Below are 24,334 nucleotides of genomic sequence, written 5' to 3'. Positions count from 1 at the left end.
ATCCAGATCCTTGTAATTTTCATGCCATCTTTGTTGTTGATATTTGGGTGGTTTATCAGGATTTCGCAGGCTTCCTTAAATTTCCTTTCATACCAGGTTTTTGTGCGGTGTAAAGAGCGGGTGCTTTTCCAGTTGATTTGGTGTAAAGTGTTGAGTGCGTAGTCTTAGAGGCCTGCTTCACCATAATGGTTATATTTAATGTGTCTAATGTGTTCTTGCGTATAGGGATTGTCCTATATGCAAAACTTACCGTACATTGGTGAAACAGGATGGACAATCCCTATATGCAAGAAAGAACACATTAAATATAACCATTATGGTGAAGCAGGCCTCTCAGACAACGCGCTCAACACCTTACACCAAATCAACTGGAAAAGCACCCGCTCTTTACACCGCACAAAAACCTGGTATAAAAGGAAATTTAAGGAAGCCTGCGAAATCCTGATAAACCACCCAAATATCAACAACAAAGATGGCATGAAAATTACAAGGATCTGGTTATTGTCCTATACGCAAAACTTACCGTACATTGGTGAAACAGGACGGACAATCCCTATATGCAAGAAAGAACACATTAAATATAACTATTTAAGTTAGGACTCTAGCCAATCATCAGCTGGTATTAGAAACCATTCCATACCAACTGGCTGGAATATACATGATGTTAACATATGTATATAGATAGATACTCGTTGTGCCCAATGTATTTCTACAACCAACAGATAACACTAACAATAGGACTCTAGCGTTGATGTATAATTTTATTTATTTTTTTTTCCCACCAGAGGTAAAACCAACAATTGTTGTAGCAGTTGGTCAGTGTCTTTAACAAACCAGTTTGATTGTGGTGTAGCTTGTTTTCTGTGTATAGTTGTATGCTCCAGAAGATGACCTTGACATAAAGGTCGAAACGTCGAATGTGGATTTTAGTTATATTAAACTAAAGTTTTTATTCAAACACGGTAGTTGTCTCCATAATTTTCAAAAATACATTCACTCTAAATTTATCTTCTGGCGAGTGTGGCATTTCGTCATGATGCTCATAGTCAATTGACATGCCTTCTTTCATCGTCGAACTTCCGTACCAGTTTTAAATTCTTGTTCTCCATCCACTCAGTTCTTTTGCCGTTTTTAGAACTTCTTTAAAATTTGTATTTGATCGATACTCTTGTAAGAATATTTTTAAGTTTTCAATAGATTCTAAAGCAAGTGTAATGTTCTATTTTTGTAATGTCATATTTTTGTCTTGAAGCATTTTACTTACAGGGTTTATTCTGTTAAGTAAATCATACCAAGTTATAAGAGAGCAAATAAATTTGTAGTCTTTTATTTTAGCACATAATGTTTGTGCTTCATGCTGAGTTTCTTTATTAAAATTTTCATTATTTAAAATTTCAAAAAGTGCATTATAAATTTTTCCTAACTGATATCGCAGAGGGCGGATTGCATTAATTTTACTTTCCCATCGCGTTTCTGATGGCTGTTTCAATGTTAATTTTTTTACAAACTTTAAAAGGATTGCCCAACGTTTGTAAGAATGAAAAGAAATTTTATATTTCTTGAATAATTGCAAAGAAATTAATTGTACCTGCATTCACTTTGGCTGCATCGTTAATGATTAAATTTAGAGTATGAGCAGCACGTGGCACGTAATAAGCTCAAGGATTTTTGTTCAAAAGCAAATTTTGGAGCCCATATTTTTTCCCTTTCATATTTGCCCGATTGTCATACCCTTTACCTCGAATGTCTTCGATGGGAATGTTCCAATTTTCCAGTTGTTCCATTATTGTTGCACGTAAACCATGTAATGTGAAATCTGATATATCTGCAAAACCTAAAACGTTTTCCCTGATCTTGACAATTCCATTGTCACAGGAAACAAAGCGAATAATAATGGTTATTTGTTCTGTTTTACTTGCATCAGGTGTGCAGTCTAAAATTATGGAATAATATTTAGATTTTCAAATTGATAATAAAATTGTATCCCTGATTGCATTACTTAAAGTTTCCAATATTTCTTTACTCAAATAGTGTATCCTATTGTTTCGTTCTAGGGCTCTTTCAACATAATTTTCCATAACAGGATCAAACTTCGCAAACAATTCGACTAATTTTAAAAAATTGCCGTTATTCCTTTCATATAATTTATCAGATGATCTGCAAAAAGCTAAATTTCGGCTGCCAAGGAATTTTATAATTTCAATCAAGCATTCTAAAACACTCGTCCAATGTTTCTTTTCCATTTCATTCATGCTTTGAGTCTGGCAATTTAATAGTAGTTTTGTGTTTTAAATTTTTATCTAGTTCCTTCCATTTTAAGAAATTTTTCATGTGAGTTAAACTAGTCTCATGTCTATGCAAAGTTGTACTTACATTTCTCCAATCGTTATAACCTTCTACAAGACTACTTGATTCAGTAGGTGCGACAAGTTTGCAACAAAAGCAAAAAACAGAATTTAAAGTTTCGAAATGAATGAGTCATGTTCTTGGCACGAGCTCCCATTTTTCTATTATAATACGTGTCGCCAAATTTACGACCATATGTATCTCTGGGATATATTATATTTTTCTTTTGAACAGGCCCCATTTCAATTAAAACAACTCAGAATTTTTCATCAATATTTCTCCATTCACCTGGATCTTCTAAATTTACAGAGACTAACAATGTGTTAGTTTCGTGGTCAACTACAACTAAATCTTGTTGTAGTTGACTAAATCCTAACTATTTTTCACTTAAATCATGTTCAATTATCTTGTTCAATAGTTGCAATAGTACTTTCATGAAAACTGGATGATGTGCACGGTTCTTCAACTCTGATTTCTTATGTATCGAATTGGTTACAATCTGCATCAGAATATTTTAATATTTTAACAAATTTATTAAGATCCCCAGTTTGTTTCTTAATATCTGCTTCTTTCACAGCATGACACTTACGATTTTGTGCACCGGATAACTTTTTTTTTTTAATTTTTGATTCCATTTCTATTTTATTATACCCACAAGAAATTATTACACAACATGACACAGAGACGAAATAATAGTCGGCACTGCGCTACTGTCAGTAGCCTACTGAGATTCATACCATATGACTGGTTAACTAGCAACAAATGTTTTGTACGAAAATTCGTTTCTGCACATAAAAACCATTCACCGTTTCACTTTAGATAGGCTGCAGTGGAGACAACATTCTGCAGGCAAGCATTTAGCCTGCTGTAGCTGCAAAATTGTAAACAGCTGGTTGATCAAAGAGGCGGCAATATGCATTTTTTTTTTGATTTTTAATCGGTGTATCTGGCCTTATTAATTTTAATATTGATCATTCTAAGAATTTTTTGTTTTTATGATAAAAATTTTGTTTCTTAAAAATTAACTTATAAACCATTCCCTGGCAGCGGCGACCCCATCGTAGTGGTGCCCGCATGCTCTGCGTGTCTGCTTCCGCTGGCCTTGATGTCAGTGATGCAGAGGACCTCGATGTGCAGAAATAGAGGTTATGATTCCATTGTATAAGGCCTTAATCAAGCCTCATATGGATTATTGTGCACAGATTTGGTCATTTTGCAAAGCCTCATGAAGAGGAGGGGCTTTAGAACAAGAGGCTATTCCTGAAAACTGTATAAGGGGGTGTGTGAGCAAAGGAGTGAGGAGAAGGTTCTTTGCATGGAGAGTGGTTGGTGAGTGGAATGCATTGCCTGAGTGTGTTATGAATGTAGGCATAGTTGGATGAGCTTTGTGTGTGAGTCTCTCACAATGAATCTCTGACTCCATAGAGATCAAATGTTAATAATAATAATCTCAGAATGCCTCCTCTCAAATCATTTGTTGCACATTACAAGTTGCAGACTATACCTTTTTACCTCCATTGAGTAATTACTAGAGGTTCTCCCTCTCTTTAAATTCATTCACCTCTCTCTCCATCAAAGCATTACTCTCAATGCAAAAAAATTTCCAATAAATACACATCTCACATACACACACAAAAGATAAACTTGCCAACCTGGTTGGCTGAGTGATTAGTGTATCCACTCTCCAACAAACAGGCTATGGGTTTCAGTACCACCATGGACCAAGATCTTTTGTGATTGGTCTGTGGAGCAGGGTTTCTGGATAACTAAAAAATATAAAAATTATAAAAAGTAATAAAAATAGAAAAAAAAATCCTCATTCCATCTACAGTACTAATGTACTTTGGCTTACAACCATGGAGTAATTACTAGCAGCTCTCTCTCTCTCTCTTTCTCATATAGTGCCTGTATCTCCCTTTAAATTTATTCACCTCCCTCCATCATTTTGTACATGAGAGTTATATAAAATAAAATAAAAATAAAAACTCGCTAGTCACTGAAGTATATATATAAGTTTTTTGTAGTATTTTAGCGATGCACTAGACTATAGCAGCATTCTGTTATTGCTGTTTTTCTAGAAACCTATGGAATTACATCAATCTTTCATTTGATTTCTACACTTAGAGAAATACTGAGTGTCCCAAATAAGAGGTATGGCTATGCAACAATGTGTGTACCCTGTTGGCCATGTTTTTCTGAATTGCTGCGTCATTTTCTGTTTTTCTTTAATTTATCTCCTCTCTGGCTTTTGTACAATGCATGATATGCCTTCATTCCAGCCAACAGGTATTATTATACAGGTATCTTCACAGAGTGAGAAGACTCATCATGAGAGACCCACACCAACCGTTATTTATATAATACCTATTGTACCTCTCCTTGAACCTCGTTCACCATCAAAGCACTCACAACTATCTCTGACAATCCATTTTCAGTCATTCACCACTCTCCAAACAAAAACTCAATTAGTCTGCACACCCTTACTTACCGTACTTTAGTGCAACTTCCAGGGTGATCCCTAGTTCTCTCTCTATCTTTACTAATCATCTAATGAAAAATTTATTTATTAATCAATCATATAGAACCCTTTAAGTTTCTAACATGTCCCCTCTTTTCTGCCTTTCAACTAAACATTGCAACCCACTTACCTTCTGTCTGTTCTCATAAGAAGCATTCCAGAAATCTGTCACCAGCTGGGTCACTCATCTCTAAATCCTCTCCACCTTCTCTTTCCTAAGAAATCTAAGTAACCAAATCTATGCACAGTGGTCAAGCTGCAGTCTTATCATATCCTTTAAAGAGGAATAATGCATCCCTATTTCTACTTGTTACTGTGTTCTTCAAAATTCAAATAATCCTTTCCTCTGAACTTCAACTGTCTGTCACTGTCATCCAGGCCCATTCCGTACCGGGGTGCAAAGGGTGCAATGAACCCAGGTGGCACAATTTAGGGGCGGTAACATAATGTGTCATTGTATTTCATCATCATCATCATCAAATTCCTGCCATGTACCCTCAAGGGGTGTACAGGTTCTATATGATTGATTAAAAGAACTTCCTATCTACAATTTTCCTCCAAATCAGTCTGTTACTTGTCAAGACTCCAACATTATCAGATCTTATATTTCTATCGTCTAAGGCACTTTGTACCATATCAATCCACCTATATCTTGGTCTTCCTCTGGGTCGTTTTCCTGCCAACCTGGCAGAGAACACTTGTTTTGCTAATCTTTCCTCTCCCATTCTATTTAAGTGACCATACCATCTGAGATTAGCTCTGCTAACGCATTCATGGATGCTGACAATGTCAAGTTCTTTCCTAATATCCTCATTTTTAATATGATATTGCCATTGATGCCATCTGTTCATGCCTCTAATCTTTCTCAGGACTCTCATATCTGTGGTCTCTAGTCTTTTGTCAAGTGTTTTACTTCTGACCCAGCTCTCAGATCCATAAGTTAAAATTGGTTTGAACACTGTCTTGTATACAGCTAATTTAGTGTTCCGACTAATTTCTTTCTTATTCCATATGAATTTATTCAATTGACTTCCCACGATACCAGCTTTGCTGATTCTGTTGTCTATTTCTATATTTAGTTTACCATCTTCAGTAAAAATTGTGCCTAAGTAGCTGAAATGTTTTACTTGTTCCACAGGTTCTCCATTCACAACACAGTTGACATTTTCAATGATTCTGCCTATTTATTACACATTGTATTTCAGGATCTTTTAATTTTTAAAGGAAGGGGAACACAAAAATTTTGCACCCAGGCAGCGCAAACCAACGAAACGGCTCTGCTGTCACCTCCAAATCACTGGCTTCATCAATATTCAGCAATGCAGCACCACCAGTGTAATATATAATATGTAATCTTTTCATTCCAAAGTGCATATCCTTACATTTTGCAACATTGAAATTGCTCTGTAGGACATCTACATCACCTTTATTAACTACTGCCCTTCTCAGTTTTGCATCATCAAAAAATAACTGAATATATCCACTTAAATCATTCCCTATATTATTAATATACAAATTAAACTGTAAGTTTATTTTTCACTTGGTTAGAGTGTAATAAATTTGGTTTAATCCTTTATCCAAGTGTGAGCAAACAATGTTTGCGCCTGAAAGTATCTTCAGGACTGGGTTAAGGTGGTACAACACCTGGGCGACTCATTGCAAAGGTGGAGCAAGCTACCAACACTCCTATCTCAGTATCTCCTATAATGCAAAACACATCTCCTTTCGGATATGGCTAATATTATGCATTAAGGGAAGGGCCACTACCCAGACTAGTTTCAACCTTTATTGAGGTCTCTTCAGTGGGAGCCAGGCCCAAGTGGAGATATCAGGCAGAAGCATTAGCAGGTCATCTCTACCTATAGGAGTTGCCAATTGGTATGCCACCCTTTTTTAATAAATTACTCTGGATTTAGAGAAAGATGTTGAAAGTTTATTTTTCACTTGGTTAGAGTATAATAAATTTAGTTTAATCCTTTATCCAAGTGTGAGCAAAACACCTTAACCCAGTCCTGAAGATACTTTCAGGCACAAACTTTGTTTGCTCACACTTGGATAAAGGATTAAACTAAATTTATTAAATTAAACTGTAGTGGCTCTGGTACAAAGCATTGAGATGCTCCACTGACTTTATATTACTCATGAGCATGCTAATCACCTTTTTCTTTATATTCCATCCACAATGTTTTCTTTTTTTTTTTTTTTTTTTTTGTTGCTCCTGCTTAATAACAATTAGCATGTGATATAGAAGGATGGATAATGAAAGAAAGAGTGAATGGGAAAAGCATAAAAGTGTGAGAAACTGGGAGAAAATAGATATAGTATTATATGGGGATTTGGTGATTAAGAGGCATACTTAATGAGAAAATAATGAAAGCATGTTTTCCAAGTATGAAGATGAAGGATGTTAATGAAGCTATAAGTCTGCAGAAGAAAGAAGTGAGCGAGTTAATTGTTGATTAACTCGCTGGTTGACTGAAAATGATATAGTTACAGGGATAGAATATAAAGGGTATTGTATTTTCAGGACAAGAGGTGGGGGAACAGGACAAGAGGTGGGGGTGTTGCTGCTGATGGTAGTTGAAGAATTACAACCAACAAAATTGGAAGTTTAATAGGATTTTAGGTCTGAGGGAGATGGCTCATTTGAGGCTGTCTGGTGTGAGATAGAGGCAAATAGGACAAAATACATTGTTGGGTGTTGCTATTGCTATAGATCGTGTGTGTGTGGGGGGGGGGGGGGGGCTCCACAGGAAGATGCCATGTATTGGCAGATGTCACAGACACATATATCAAAATTGAGGTAGATGAAAAGGAGATGTTCAGCATATTAATAAATATGAATGTGAACACAGGCAGTGGGATTAGATGGCATATCAGCCCATGTACTATATGAATGTGCAAAAGAATCGGCATTGCCTATGATGGAGTTGATCAATTTAGGTCTCAGCTCTGGCAGGGTTCCAAGGAAGTGGAAAGAGGGTAAGATAGTACCATTGCATAAAGGTAGCTCCAGGACAGAAGTAGAAAACTTCAGACTATTTAATATATCAGGGATGGTTGTTAAAGTATTGGAAAAGTTGTTGACAGGTAAAATACAATAGTGGGTGGAGAGGGATGCAATACTCTATAGTGGACAGCATGGCTTTGTAAAGAGTAGGCCCTGTCTTAGAACTTATTCACATTTTATAATAAAGTGAATAAGTTACTAAAACAGAATTGAATAAAGGTAATGGCTATACCATGATTCTGCTCAATTTTGCCAAGCAATTTGACAGAATACTGCATGGAAACTATTACAAAAGCTGGAGTAAATGGAAATGGATATGACGCTAGCAGTATGAATAGGGGGATGGCTGACAGACACCAGAGAGTAGTGTATGGTTGAGTGGAATCTAGGAGAATGACAGTGACTAGTGGAATGCCTCAGGGTTTGGTACTAGAGCCACTACCTCATTAATTTGTATATCAGTGACACAGGGAAAGATTTAAGGGGGTGGATATTCAGTGACTGAGTTTGCTGATGATGCAAAACTGCAGAGAACAATAGTTGATTAAGGTGGTGTAGATATTCTGTAGGATAATTTAAATAAATTGGCATTGTAGGAAAAGGATAATATTTGTCAATTTAATGTTGCAAAATGTAAGGTTATACACCTCAGGTTGAAAAGGTTGCATATGGTGTATCATATTGATGGTATTGGATTGCTGGAAATTGATGAGGCTAGGGACTTAGGGATAATCATGGATAAAGAATTGAAATTCAAAGGGCATACTGTAAAAATTTGTAAAATAGCTTAAAGGATTACTTGGATGTTAAAGAGAGGGAAGTTATTATCCCTCTTTATAAGGCTAGACTTTAGTCATATCTTGACTACCGTGTACAGATTTGTTACGTGGGTTTCTTGGGGAAAGGTGGTAAAAGATTCAGAGACAAGTGACAGGTCTGTGGAATACTTCCTACGAGGATAGGATGAAGGTCTGTGGGTTTACAAAGTTTAGTTGATAGGCGGAAAAGAGGGGATATGATAAAAAACTTAAGATATTAAAAGAGTTTTATAAAATAGATGCAAGTGAAATTTTTCAATATATGACAAATAGCCAGAGAACTAGGGGCATCCATAGAAGTTGTGTAAGATTGTGGTTAGTAGGGGTGTGAGGACCAGATTTTTTTGCGTGGTGAGTGAGTGGAATAGATTACCAGAACTGGTTGTGAGTTGCCTGATGGTGAATGGATTCAAGAAGAGGTATGATAGGATTTTTGTGCATGATGGTTAATTTGGGTCTCCCATGATGAGTCTCCAGATTCCATGGAGATTCTGTAAAATAATGATGATAATAATATTGCTGCTTTTTAATTTAATTCCCACTTGGTTTATCCTTCTGACCCTGGGTATGTAACCTGATACTGCTTTTCTCAAATTATCCCTGATCACCTTCCCATGCACTATTTGCATTCTTTCCTTGTAGCTACTTATGCCATGGCACTGTTCTTGGTGCCTCCTAAGTTTGTCCTAATCACTACCTCTGCAGTTCCATATAAATCCTTTCTTGACAGAGAATTCCACATGTTTAGCAACTTCTGAAACAAGACTGCACATGGTCACTTTTCCCAGTGGAAGCAAAGTGGCTACCACAGTGGTGGAGTTAGAGCTTTTGCCGCCCGGGACGGTCCCTGGGTTTGCTGCTCCTCTCAATACACACCAAAAATACTACAAAAAGTCAAAACGATGTATAGGGAAATAAATTAAAACACTATATTTATTTTTGAATAAAACTTTAATTTCAACATTCTAAAATGTTATTTTTCTTGCTTTTTTGTTAACAAAATCGTTGATGACATTGGCAAAGTCTATTTCATAGTAATGTAGGTAATTCTTAATCAATTTTATTTAGAAAAACTCCTCTCACAACTAGCAACACTTAGAGCAATTGTGAGGAAAATTTGCAGTTATATTACAATATTTGGAAATGAGTTCTCGAGACTGTATTTTAGAATTAACTGCAAAAGTTCAAAAAGGTTCAAAGTGCAGACTGCCCCCCCCCCCCCCCCCCAGCTACACCTCTGGGCTACCATGGTTATGGATATATCTTCAGATGCTATCACCAGATCCAGCACTCTCAAACCCCTGGTCCCCCTCCATCTAAGTAATTATCCTGTAATTGTACAAATTCCATTTCCATCTTACTATGTGTCCTTTTCTCCTTCCAATCTATGTCCCATAGTTGTAGTCTAACATAATAATTGCTTGGCCTATACTTGTGTTAATTTCTGACGCATGACATTCACATCTTTCTGTGTCCTTCCCCCAGTCTATTATAGCCATAAGCAGCAATAATTTTGTCCTGTTGTCATCTGTCTTGCACCAGACAGCTTCAAATGAACCATATCCCTTAGACCTAAAATCCTCCTTAACTTCTATTTTTGTTGGTTGAAGTCATTCAGTTGTCATTAGTAATACTCCTCCTTCTGTTTTGCTTCCTTTATCCCCCCTGAAAATACAACACTCATTGCATTCTGTTTGTGTAACTATATCATCTTCTGTCCAACAGGTCTCACTGATGCCCATAATGTTTGGTTAAGTTGAGTTGACCAGTGCCAGAAACTCTTCCCCTTTATTTCTGGCATTCATGTGCATTGAATTTCAACATTTCTTTGGGCCCATAGTTACACTTGTGTAACATCATTATCAACCCATTCAAACTCAAAACTTGGGAAACTATATCCAGCCATTCAATCATTTCAGCACTCACTCATTTGTCCTAATGGTGGCCAGACATACGCTTAACTGCATCACCTCCCCCACAATACCACTAGTCTTACTGATTTTTGCATTTCTCTACACTTTTACTAGCATGCCTTACATCATTAATATTCATTACCTCATTCCTCTGCTTTTGGTGTACCTTGCACTTCTTGAATTTGTTCACGGAACATTTCTGACATGCCCTTTCTGCATTGTCACTTTCATAATATAAGCCATTCACTCTTGGCAGTGAGTACAATGAGTATAGACAGCATCACATGAAATCCCTCATATTAAACTGAGTAAATAAGGAAACCTTGGCTGTAATTTTCTCATACGCAACTGGTACCATGTAAAACACCTTTTAAACAATATCACATAATAAGATTCACAAAACATGCTTAATCAGTCTTAAAGTAAGCAAAATACTACCAATAATGATTAGCAAAGTCAGGAACATTAACTAAAATAAAATGACTTATCTCTGTGACACATACTACACTGCGTTATGGCGCTCTAAAAGAGATATTTGAAAGAGCTGTTGTAACTTTCTTTTCAGTCTATGTTTATAGTTAAATGCCCATTGCCAATTTTTACAAAGAGTAATTATTATTATTATTCCTGACACCTCCAAAGAGTCCGAGGGCTCATCGTGGGAGGACACCTACAACTGTCTCAACTGATACAACTGCCTCAACCACTACACCGAACCTCTACTACAAATCATCTCCATCAACACCATCTACTGCTCACCTCCACCACCACTACAACTAGTATTCTATGTCTGTAAATTGCATGTGTTCTGAAGGGCCGATTTGTCTGTATGCGGGATGAAAACCCCGAGTTTCCGGGAGAAAAAACCCTGCTACCTCTGTATGAGATCAGCTAACTCACCTTCGATTGAAAATCAACCAGATAAAGATTCCTCCCATTGCGACAAGAATCTAACTTAAGCCTATTCCAATCGAAAGGCGCAATGTACCGTCGTTCTTCCAATTGCGTTTTGCTGTCAAAAGCTTGGATACTAGTTTGCCACTTTCATAGGTGAACCAACTTAGATCAACATAACAAGAATTGGGGACTAAAAAATTATGATATGGCAGTAAACTTGTATCATATACATACATTCACGAATGAGTGTGCAATGATCCCCCCCACTTCCACTCACACACATACACACATGTGCAAGTTATTGTTTAGAGAATCCAAAATTTTGTGAAACTTCATAAAACTTTATTTTATTTATTTATTTTTATCATAATAGAAAATATTTCATTACAAAACTGCTGAGTCTTTACAATATTAACTTTCTTAACCATACATCTGTTTTATTTTAATCAGTGTACATAGAATAATGCATAAAATATGAAGAAAATAAATTTCTTAAGATTATATAGTTTATATTAGTGGTTAAATTTTATATTCAAAATGCAAATATATAATCCTTTAGTCTCTAGTTATAAGGATTTCTTTTATTATTAATTGTGTGCAATTTTAGAAATCCACACTGGCCTCATATTGTAGCTTTTCTGTTTTGAAGATTGTTCAGCAGCTATCTCACCTTTCTTTTCTTTAAAAATCTTGCTGTACTCAATTTATTGTAGTAGTAGTAGTAGTGGTGGTTATAGTAGCCAAATCCAACATAATTTTTATGTATATACATACATCTAGGCATATTTATGGATGCAAGTAATCAGAGAATTAAGACTAGGAGTGAAGCTAAAGAAAGTAGATGTAGATCCAAATCCAGCACCAATTGAATATGAGCTTACGCCATATGAAATGCTACTGGATGATATTCGATCTCGACGGTACAAACTTAACAAAGTAATGGTAAGGAAGCAGCTTCCTTTATTTTATAGGATATCTGGGATATGATTATTTCCTATTGAAATATAGAAATACAAAGTAACTTGTTAAATTTTAATAGGTGAATGGGGATCTGCCACCTCGTATAAAAAAAGATGCCCATGCTCTTATTTTAGAGTTTATCCGTTCCAGACCACCTCTTGTTCCTGTAAGTATTTACAGTAGTATTGATTGTTTTCATGTAATTGTTATATAGTTTAGAATTATCACACAAATGCAAAGAAAAGAAGTAAAATTCTGACACAAGTCAACTTCAAAAATAGGCAACACATGATATACTTGTGAAAAGACATGGCTCAAATTAATTACAGCATATAAGGATTTAATTTCTTGATCAGATAAAAAACATATGCTAATTATATTTTCTATGTAAAAATTATATTCATGATGATGATGATGGTATTTAGATTCATGTCTAAAATAATTGTTTGGTTTTTAATAGGGAGTATGTAGAAATCCTCAGCTGTTGTAATTATCAGTGTCACCAGGTCATCTCTTACCATATAGATTTTCTTATCAGTTTAATTTTTAAACTGATAAGAAAACTTGCTGTAAACGCAGTTTGTGTGCTAATTAGCCCCAAAAAAAAAAAAAAAAAAAAGTTAATCATTAATTCTTATGGAATGAAGCATTAAAGCTATATATTGAACAATAAAGAAAATTTAGTGCATTAGAAAAGAGAAAATTGCTGGTAGACATACATTTATTTAATAATTTGAGTGAATGAAAGTCCTTTATTCTAAGCCAAAGTTTGTACCTCTTGTAAATGAATTAAAATTTTCACTCCTTGACTTGCTTGCTATGCTGTGGCTGTTTTATTGATGTTTATCAGCTCTTCAGAGGATAATAGGTGTAAGTTGTCACTGAGTCTCTGAATGAATCAGCAGCAGAAAGTAAATTCCTAGTGAAGTGCAATTTACAACATCTTCTGGGAACCTTGCAGATACCTGAAGGGAATAAAATCCAGGTCATGTTCCATGCCTATGAATGCTATGGCTACATATATTCGCTGGAAATTTTCCTTCTCACTTTACAAAATATGTTTAGAACTTATACTATTTAGCAAATAATGACAATAATGAGTAGCACATGTTAATTTCAGCTTAGATAAATGAAAATCTTTTCTCATATTTACAAACTAATAAAGCAAAGAAATCAATGGCTTAATTGGTGGTAGCAGGTGATGATGATGATAATGATTTATGGTTTTAATGGCACAAGGACAGCAAAGGTCATGCTGTGCCATATCAAATGTTATAGCAGTATACATGAAAAGAAAGTCATGAACATCTATGCTTACAGTGGGATTTGAACCCATGACTTGTTGGTTGGAGAGGGTTCACTAACCACTTAGCCAACCAAGCTGGTGTGGTAGCAGTCAAATGGAGGTTTCAGATAAAATAGATATATGAAAAGACATCATGGAAGAGGCTCTGAAAAAAGAGGAGCTCGAAACACATTAATATATATGGAGTGAGGGAGATAAATGTAGGTTGTGAATGAAATGGATGAATTATAAAAATAAACAGGAATTGTCCCAAAAAAAGTTAAGGAAAAGTATGAAAAGTTAATTGGTGAACAGTTACATGGAGTGTAAAGTACAAATTAAGAAGGTGATAAGCATAAGAGGGAAACATAAATACGAAGAGACTAATGAAGCAGGCCAAAGGAAACTGCAGAGTGGTTTTGTGATGTAGCTATGGAAAGAAGGAATATCTGGAAGAACTTTGTTTGACTGAGATGGTAAAGAACTTAAACAAATATTATTATTATTATTATTATGGGCAACTCCAAGGAGTCCTTAGACTCAATGAGGAAGGCCCTAAACATCATGTCAAGAACTATTCAGCATTTGCACAGTATCTATCATACTTTGCTTTGAACTCATTCACAGTCATGGCACCCACAACAGACTCTGGCAGCTTATTCCACTCATTCACTACTCTCTAAGCAAAAAAGCCTAGTTCTAACACTCTTGCTCAGTATCCATGAATGGCCTAGTTCTCCCATCATCATACATGTTCTGAAAAATCTCCCCTTGTAAAAACCCTCTCAGTAATTTGAATGTCTCAATTATTTATTATGGGAGGGGGTAGTGGTAAAAGACTAAAGGTGTGTTTGAAATTATTATAATTATTATTTCATTAACTATATCTCAATACCTGGAGTCAATAGACTTGACAATAGACATGAGATTGGTTACTGTAATGTATTATTTCAGGCAACTCCAAGGAGTCAACAGACCTCAAGGGAGGCCCTAACATCATGTCAAGAACAGCTATTTGACATTCACACAGTATCTATCATACCTCGCCTTGAACTCATTCACGGTCATAGCACCCACAACAGATTCTGGCAGCTTATTCCACTCATTTACCACTCTCCAAGTAAAAAACCTAGCTCTAACACCCTTGTTGACCACATTCTTGCCCAGCTTCCATGTATGGCCCCTAGTCCTCCCACCACCAGTCAGTGATAAGAATGGATGAGGTTTCACTATCTGTTTTATGGGAATGTATTAGAGATTTCAGAATGCCCTTGACTGCTATTTAATGAGTCAAGGGTTCTTGTAACAACCTGGCATTATTGAAGGTTATGGAAAGAAGGTAAGAAATTATTTCCACGAGGGGCGGCTTGTGCATAGGCACTATGGGACTGAGGCACCCCAATTTTTCTCAATATATAAATATATTTATTAATTTATTTATATTTGCTTATAATATTTAATTTTATCATCAACAATCCTATACAATTCTCTTATTTTGTATAAAAAATAATAAAAATCCATCTTGTAGCACTTGGAGGGTGAAGGACGCTAGCAGCACTGTGTTTTCCACAGTGTCATATTGCTATGCACGTCATAGTGAGATGCGAGCTATTAGCATAATGCAGCACTGTCTGTTGCACAGTTCCACTGTTGTCTATATGCAGTTTGCACCAGTAGTAGAGTGTATTACAGTACTATTACAATTAAAGGATTTAAGTGTAATGTCCAAAAATTGTAAATCCATTCCTTTAATTACAATTAAAGGAATGGATTTTATTTTTAAGCAATTTTGAATTATACTAAACTGTATAATTTTATTGATAATAAACAATATTTTTTCATGTTTAATTTTTAAAAAAATTTTTACCATAATTTTGATATTTTATCCAAATATGTATACACTGTACTTACAGTGTGTATGTATATTTCGAAAGTTGTAGCACCCCTATGATTTCAAGCCATGAGCCCCACTGAGTGCCACTACATAACAGTTGTTAAAATCAAAGATTTAATTCAGAACAATTGCTTTTCTCCAATGTTAATTATGATTTTGGAAAAGTAAAACTAGGATACATACTAGAAATTGTATAATGTTGTGTTAAGCAAGGGTAGTTTTTGCCTAGAGTAATGAGCAAGAGGAATACATTGCAAGATGAGTGCACAGATGGAAAATTAATTAGCATGCCGTTATAAATTTTGTGGCATTATTAGAACTTCTTATAATGAGACTTTTTGATCCCATGGAGATGTTGATGATCAGAAACATAGTCCTTGTATATGTTGTATTCCATTATGATATATTTAATCATCTAATCCCTATTGGGACCAACACCCAGTAATGTATCTAGGCTAATTATTTTTAAATCTAGTATTACTTCTTTTCAGCTGTATTTGAATCTTTATTGAGTCATTCTCACTTAGTGATGTTATTTATGATCACTCATAGGAAGTCATTGTCTTGGTATAAAAGCACTGCATTGGTGTTATTTCATGCACAAATGACCTTTTTTGCCTTTAACTTGTGCATAACATAGATTAAAATAAGAATATGCTTTAATATTTATGCCTCAGTATTTAATATTTATGTACTCCCTTTTCATGTTATTTGGCCTTGTGATGGCCAATTAACTTGGTTTCTTAGAAACCTGATACTGCTTACAATAGGATTATTAAACCTGTCTGTAATTTGCATGTATTTTTCTGGCCAGTTTGCCTGTCGATGAAAAAAAAACAAAAAAAAACTGCTATCTGCATATTATTATTACCTGAGACCTCCAGGGAGTCCAAAGACTCATTGAGTGAGGGCACCTATTCTACAGTTCTCTGTCTCCAACTACAACGAACCACAACTACACCAACAGTGTCTACTACCCACCATCATCACTAGTATTTTCACAGACAATCACAAACATCCATGCTCACGGAGGGATTCAAACCCGCAGCCTTTTGGCTGGAGAGCAGATACGCTAACCACTCAGCCAATGAGGCCAGCGATATGAGACTGGCTAACTCACCTTCAGTTTAAAAGTCCTGATAAAAAGGTTTGTTGCATTCTAGATGGGATTCAAGAACAGGTCTGTCTTTAAATTCCCCACACCATTCTTTGGTAGAGAAAGGATAACTTAATCAATTTCCATGCCCTAAAATCAAATTCTCATTTCTCACAAGAAAGAATTCTTTTTCTATCTAATATTACCTTTGAAAATACCCATAATAATTATTATTATTATTACATAACGCTTCCAGGGAGTCCAAAGACTCATTGCAGGAGGACACCCACTCTGCAACCCTCCACCTCCACCAATGCACCAACCTTCACCTACACCAATGCCAACCACCAGCACTATTATTTTCACAGACAGTAACAAACATTCATGCCCACAGCAGGATTCGAACAGCGTATCTGGCAATAATAAATATGAATAGATTGTTCTCCTTGGAAGAACAATAACCTCAATCATTTCTTAGCCTGAGGTTATTGTTTTTGCTTTGGGCATTGCTCTCTTCTGAATAACTGCTTGCTCAGTCCTGTATTCCCTTTGCTATGGAAGACTGTTCTTTGGATGGGAGGATGTAAAAACCTTTAACTCTATTCAGTATAATTGGAGGAAATAAGAGATCTGGGGTGATAGTTGATAAGGATCTGAAATTTAGGGGACACATAGCCAAAATTGTGAAGACAACACAAAGGCTTCTGGGAATGATGCAGAGGACACTGACTTGTAGAAGTAGGGAGATTCTTGTTCCATTGTATAAGGCTTTGATTAGGCCACACATGGACTATTATGCCCAGATTTGGTCACCTGGTTTTCAGAAGGATGAAGAGATGTTGGAAAGGGTCTCCCCAAAGGCGATTGACTAAGGTAGTTTCTGATCTCTGGAATGTCGAGTATGAGGAAAGATTGAGAAGATGTAATTTGCAGAGTCTGGTGGACAGGAGGAAGAGGGGAGATATGATAGAGACCCACAAGTTAGTAAGGGGTTGTTATAGGATCAATGCTGGAGAAGTTCTACAGAAAATAGTGGGAGATCGGGGGAGAATCAGAGGTCATCTCTGGAAACTGTATAAAGAGGGTATGAGTAGGGAAGTGAGAAGCAGGTTTTCTTCATGTAGAGTTGTAAATGATTGGAATGCCTTGCCTGAGAGTGTGGTGTCTGCAGGGAGTTTGAGTGTGTTTAAGACACGGTATGATGAGCTATGTGTGTGATAAAAGGACCTCCCAGATGAGTCTTTGACTCCATGAGGTCTTGGGGTAGTAATGATAATAATAATAATCACTTTTATCCTATAACAAACTCATAGGGACCACAAGAAGAGTTTGTTATGATGTATAATTTTCTATAATGAGTGAGTTTATGATTGTGTTCTCTGTAATGAGAGATGAGTATAGATACTATTACTGACTGCCTTTAAAGACATCTTTTTTTCTGTTCTGCCACACATTTTCTGTAGGTTTATAAAAAAGTATATTTCTATAGGTTCAACTAAGTTAGCATCTATAATTTTGTCACCAACTTGAAAACCTTCAAACACAAAAAACAGTTAACCATTATCATTGCACTCACTTCTGTTTTGAACTTACAAAATCAATTTGATTCATTATCATCCCAACCACCTCTGTCCTGTGGAACAGGACAGAGGTGGTTGGGATGATAATGACAATCTCATTTTCTCAAATAATGGTGATGTAATGTAATTTTATCCTCTATTTATTTCTCTCTTACTTGAGGTTTCAAATAGAAAACTAAAACCTGCTCCGCCAAGACAACCTACAATTTATGAAACCTTAATGGCATCCATTAAACAAGAGCATAAATTAAAGCCTGTAAGACGTGGAGCTACAGGTGAGTGAATTTGTTTCTTTTTATTTTTGAAATTTGCATTTGCAATACTGATTTATGTTAATAAAACAGAAAATAACTTTATTCAAGATAATTCATATTAATAATCATTTCATAGTATAGACATTACTTTATAATTCACATACATTTATTGAATTAAGCCACTGTAATCATATCGGCTTACTATAGGACTTTTTTTTCCCCCCCACTTATAACTTTGCAAACAGCCTAAAAAATTACTTTTCTCTCCCACCTCAGAGGCATCTCCCCTCCTTCATAAAACAAATTCTACCCACTTCAAAACAAAAACCTGTATCTTTAAAAAATTCAGACTTCATGATTAGATTTGATATTAGATCTCTATTTACTAATGTACCACTGACAGAGAGCCCTTGACCTGATTGTCTCACTTTCTTCCCCAGATGTTTTTGAATTATTCAAATTTATCATGCATACAAGTTATTTTTTATGGAAAGGAAAAACATGGAAGACTAGATTGTACTTCAATGAATGTCCATCTCTCTCTCTCTCTTTTAGCCAGTTTCTGTATAGAACGTGTAGAGAAGCAAGCACTCAAGCTATTAGTCTGATTTTGCTGTGTGTGTGTGTGTGTGTGTGTGTGTGTGTGTGTGTGTGTGTGTGTGTGTGTGTGTATTGGTAAACAGATTGACTCGGTTTCTAGACATGCTAAATATTATTTAATGACTGAATTCCGAGATAATAGAGAAACAAGTAAATTTAATATAACCACACACTAATTTCGTCAGAATGCCAACTTCGTCAGGTATGATAACATACAAAGCAAATAAAAGACCCTAAAAACATTGCACCATTACAACAACAGATCATTAAAAACTGTAATTATGTTTGAATTGGAGTCCGAGCTACAGTTCTATTGTTATATACATGAGAACGTATGATTTCACGAGTTCACCAATACCGAATAGCAGAGCTATGTGAATCTGGTACACTGTAACTGAGATTGCTGTTCATGTGGGAAGAGTCAAGGGTTATTTCTTTTGAATCCAGGATATGACATTCATTATCTCGGAATTCCATCATTAAATAATATTTAACACACACACACACACACACACACACACACACACACACACACACACACACACATACATATATATATATATATATATATATATATATATGTTAAAGATACCAAGTAATTTTAAACCTGGTTTTACTCCATTTCCCAAGTAAGCAAACAGACTAAAAGTCAAGTTTGCGCCTGCAATTGATGCAAGTCTAACTGATCCTACAGGTAGTGCAGGACCAGGGCAACTCGTGGCAAAGGTGGAACAAGCTCCGATCACTAATCTTAATATTTACCCTTAATGCCAAAACACATCTCCAAGAAGGGGATGTATGATGTTTTGTATTAAAGGCAAGGGGCTACTACCCAGACCGGTTTCGACCTTTATTGAGGTCTCGTCAGTGGGAGCTAGGCTAGAATTAGAAATACCAAGATTTAGTAGTACAGAGCTTGTAAGTATTTCGCCAAAACAAGTTCTTTCTACATTTATATCTCCTCCAGAGATTTTTATTTAATAAGGTTAAAACACCTTATGGTAACTTGTTTTGGCGAAATACTTACAAGCTCTGTACTACTAAATCTTGGTATTTCTAATTCTAGCCTAGCTCCCACTGACGAGACCTCAATAAAGGTCGAAACCGGTCTGGGTAGTAGCCCCTTGCCTTTAATACAAAACATCATACATCCCCTTCTTGGAGATGTGTTTTGGCATTAAGGGTAAATATTAAGATTAGTGATCGGAGCTTGTTCCACCTTTGCCACGAGTTGCCCTGGTCCTGCACTACCTGTAGGATCAGTTAGACTTGCATCAATTGCAGGCGCAAACTTGACTTTTAGTCTGTTTGCTTACTTGGGAAATGGAGTAAAACCAGGTTTAAAATTACTTGGTATCTTTAACATATTTATACCCAAGGTAAAAATACTTTCTACATATATATATATATATATATATATATATATATATATATATGTAGAAAGTTTTTTTTTTATCTTGGGTGTAATATACGTTAAAGATACCAAGAGATTTCATACTTGGTTTTAATCCTTATCCCAAGTAAGCAAAATAAAGTTTTGCATGTGAAATATATTCCAATCTGAGCTACTTGTATTTAGAGACTATCCATACTAAGGCAAAGAGTACATACCTCTTGCCTTAGTATGTATCCCATAATGCAAAGCACCCCCCCTTTCAGGCATGTATAATACACTGATAATGGGAAGGACCACTACCTAGACTGGTTTCAACCTTTGTATAGGTGAAGCAGGCTCTAAAAATAAGACGATCCTGAAAGATCACCCAACTCAGCGTTGTTCCACTCAGTGACAGGCTCACCCCGTCACCAGGAAGAACTTCTCAGCATTGGCTCTACCTAGTGGCAAGCTCACCCCACCACCAAGCAGAGTCTCTCGGAGTCATCAGACCCAGACCGGTTTCTGCCTTTGTTGAGGTCTCGTCGGTGGGAGCCAGATCTGGGAGAGATACCAAGGTTGAAGTAATGCAGAAGTCATATATACCTCATATACAAGTAGACAAAAGGTCTTGACCATCTTAATAAAAAATCTCTGAATGAGAGAAATTTTGTACTTGGTTTTAATCCTTATCCCAAGTAAGCATGTTTCTCTGGATGAGAGAAAGATGTAGAAAGTTTTTTACCTTGGGTGTAATATACGTTAAATATACCAAGAAATTTTGTGCTTGGTTTTAATCCTTATCCCAAGTAAGCAAAACAAAAACCAAGTATAAAATTTCTGTTCACGTATAAATATATTATATAAATATGAATAGTATAAAATTTCTTGGTATCTTTAATGTATATTATTATTATTATTATTATTACTACTACTACTACTACGGGCTACTCCAGGGAGTCCTTAGACTCATCGAGGGAGGCCCTAAACATCCTGTTCACACAACTGTTCAACATTCTCACAGTATCTATCATACCTTGCCTTGAACTCGCTCACTGTCATAGCACCCACAACAGACTCTGGCAGCTTATTCCACTCGTTTACCACTCTAAAAGTAAAGAACCCAGCTCTAACACCCCTGCTAACCACGCTCTTGCCCAGCTTCCATGGGTGTCCCCTAGTTCTCCCACCACCAGTCCTGATCTCAAAAATATCCTCTGAATTAATCCTATAGAATCCTTTTAGAATCCTTTTAGCAATTTGAATGTCTCAATCATATCTCCCCTTTTCTGCCTATCAACTAGTTTCTGCAACCCACAAATCTTCAACCTGTTCTCATATGGTTCATTCCATAGACCTGCTATCATCTTAGTCACTCGCCTCTGGACGAGTGACTAAATATCCTTTTTACCTTGGATATTACATCCAAGGTAAAAAAACTTTCTACATCTTTCTCTCATCCAGAGAAACATGCTTACTTGGGATAAGGATTAAAACCAAGTATAAAATTTCTTTTGGTATCTTTAATATATATATATATATATATATATATTTCTAAAAAATAAAAAAAAAATCAGCTAATGCCTTTTTTATTCCCGTATACGGGGAGTAGGTGAGGCCATTTAGCCCTATCTAACTTTTTTGGAGACTGAGTGGGCAGTTCAGTCTCCACTGGTACCAATCAGAGATAGATGGCCCAAGGCTATCACTAATTAAGCGGTACACAGTGAAGAGAGATGGCTCAAATGTGCCACCATCTCGTGGTCCCTACCCCTAACACAATATATTTAATGTCTGAAATAATGTGGGTTCTACGGTCGATTTTCTTGAGTTTACGGGACGAAAAACCCGAGTTTCCGGGAGGAAAAACCTGCTTGCCCATATATATTTCTTAGAATATATATATATATATACACAACCTGGAAAAGGTTGTATACTTGTAGCATTAGTACCATTGATGGGCTAAGAATTTATTCTTCTTCATATTATTTTTTTAATTTTCTTGAGACCAAACACAAAACACTTTAAGCCACTTCAGACCTCCAGGTAGGATAGTGGTCTCACACTGGGTGATGATATTCATCTACCATCCAAAGACAACTACACACATCCATGCCTGCAGCAGGATTCACACCTTCAGCCTTGGTTGGAGAGTGGATATGCTAACACAGCAAACATAGTTAGATGTTTGTGATTGTCACATCCGGGGGCCAGTTTTAGTATGTTTATGCAGTCAACATCCAAAAATACTACTTACTAGACACATTACTTCTGTCTCTTGTAAATACAAGTTCTTGTCACAGAAATTGATTATTTAAACTTTTTTTTTTTTCGCAAATAATTACAACTTTTATGTAGATAAACTTTATATTATTATTATTACATAACACCTCTAGGGAGTCCAAAGACTCGTCGAAGGAGGGCACCGACTCTACAACTCTACGTCTCCAATGCTCCACCAACTGCAACTACCTTCATCATCTACACCAACACTATCTACTGCCGAGCACCACACTAGTATTTTCAAAGACAATTACAAACATCCATGCCCATGGCAGGATTTGAACCCACAGCCTTTTTCCTGGAGAGCAGATACGCTAACCACTCAGCCAACCAGGCCAGCAATATAATAGATGAAATATGTTAAATAAATGATAAAATCCTGTATACACCTTTTTGAAAAGATAGCCAAAACAATTAATAAATAACCTTTTTTTATCCATTCTCCTAAGAATAAATTTTGTTTGCAACCAGAAGTAGTGGTGTATTTGAACGGTGTTGCGAAAAGTGTTTTTTTTTTTCCTTAAATTATATTGTGTGGAATTGTATAATAGTGCTTTTATGTGATAACCAGACTGGATATAATCCTTGTACTGTGGTATTGTGGTTTTAAATGTTCACTTCGGTTGTTATCTTGATTAACGTGGAAGTGCTAGTTGCAAATACAACATTAAAACCACCTTTAAACCCCCAAATAAGTTAAGACACCTACTCAGTTCTTCTAAAGATCCTCTTCCACACCTAGCCCACCCAGGGGTATACAAAATACAGTGCACATGTAACATACCATACATAGGGGAAACAGGGCAAACTATCTCAATCAGACAAGACGAACACAAATGACACATTAAATACCTCCATTTTGGTAAAACTGGCCTTTCTGACCATGCACTCCAAACATACCACAGAATTGATTGGAAAAATACCAAGTCCCTACACCGCACCAAAACCTGGTTTGAGAGAAAATTTAATGAGTCATGTGAACTGCTCAAACACAACCCAAATCTCAACAAAAATGATGGCCTAACCATTTCAAGAATGTGGAGGACCCATCTACAACCTGTATAACAACCTAAACTAGCCATAGAAAAATCCCACTACAAGAAGACAACCTGGTGAAGTGTTTGTAACATTCAACAGCAACTGAAAGAAATCATATTATAACAATCAGAACTATCCAGAAGAATATTAATACATGAGGACTTTAGCAGTTTATTGTAGTTGTATTTATTTATTTTATATATTATTTATTATTTATTTATTTTTAATATTTTTTATTAATTTTTATTTATTTATTTTTTTTTATAATTTTTTTTTATTTTTATCACTAGAGGTCAGGCTAGGGAAAAGGATTAATTAACTACATAGATTTAGTTTACCAGTATACAGGGCATAAGCATGTAGCTTGGTTCCTTATACACTTGTATTCTTCCGATGATGACCTTGATACAGAGGTCGAAATGTCAAGTTTTATTTTCTTATTAATTAATAAAATAATCTGTTCAACA

At 35.9% G+C, this 24,334-nt stretch overlaps 1 protein-coding gene across 1 annotated transcript in view; it reads left to right on the top strand.

Moving 5' to 3' along the window:
• Positions 1-24,334, top strand: part of LOC150100898 (protein spire homolog 2-like) — a 201,317-nt gene that overhangs the window by 119,815 nt on the left and 57,168 nt on the right. The window contains exons 6-8 of the mRNA XM_090401284.1: positions 12,283-12,444; positions 12,542-12,628; positions 18,478-18,592. Coding sequence (XP_090257410.1) covers positions 12,283-12,444; positions 12,542-12,628; positions 18,478-18,592 — 364 coding nt within the window. The remainder of the gene's footprint in view (positions 1-12,282; positions 12,445-12,541; positions 12,629-18,477; positions 18,593-24,334) is intronic.

Source organism: Typopeltis vanoorti, chromosome 12 (genome assembly GCF_054136105.1).
Source record: "Typopeltis vanoorti isolate ZY-2024b chromosome 12, IOZ_Tvanoo_1.0, whole genome shotgun sequence".
Classification (NCBI taxonomy): domain Eukaryota; kingdom Metazoa; phylum Arthropoda; class Arachnida; order Uropygi; family Thelyphonidae; genus Typopeltis; species Typopeltis vanoorti.
This window is presented reverse-complemented; position numbering and strand designations above follow the sequence as displayed.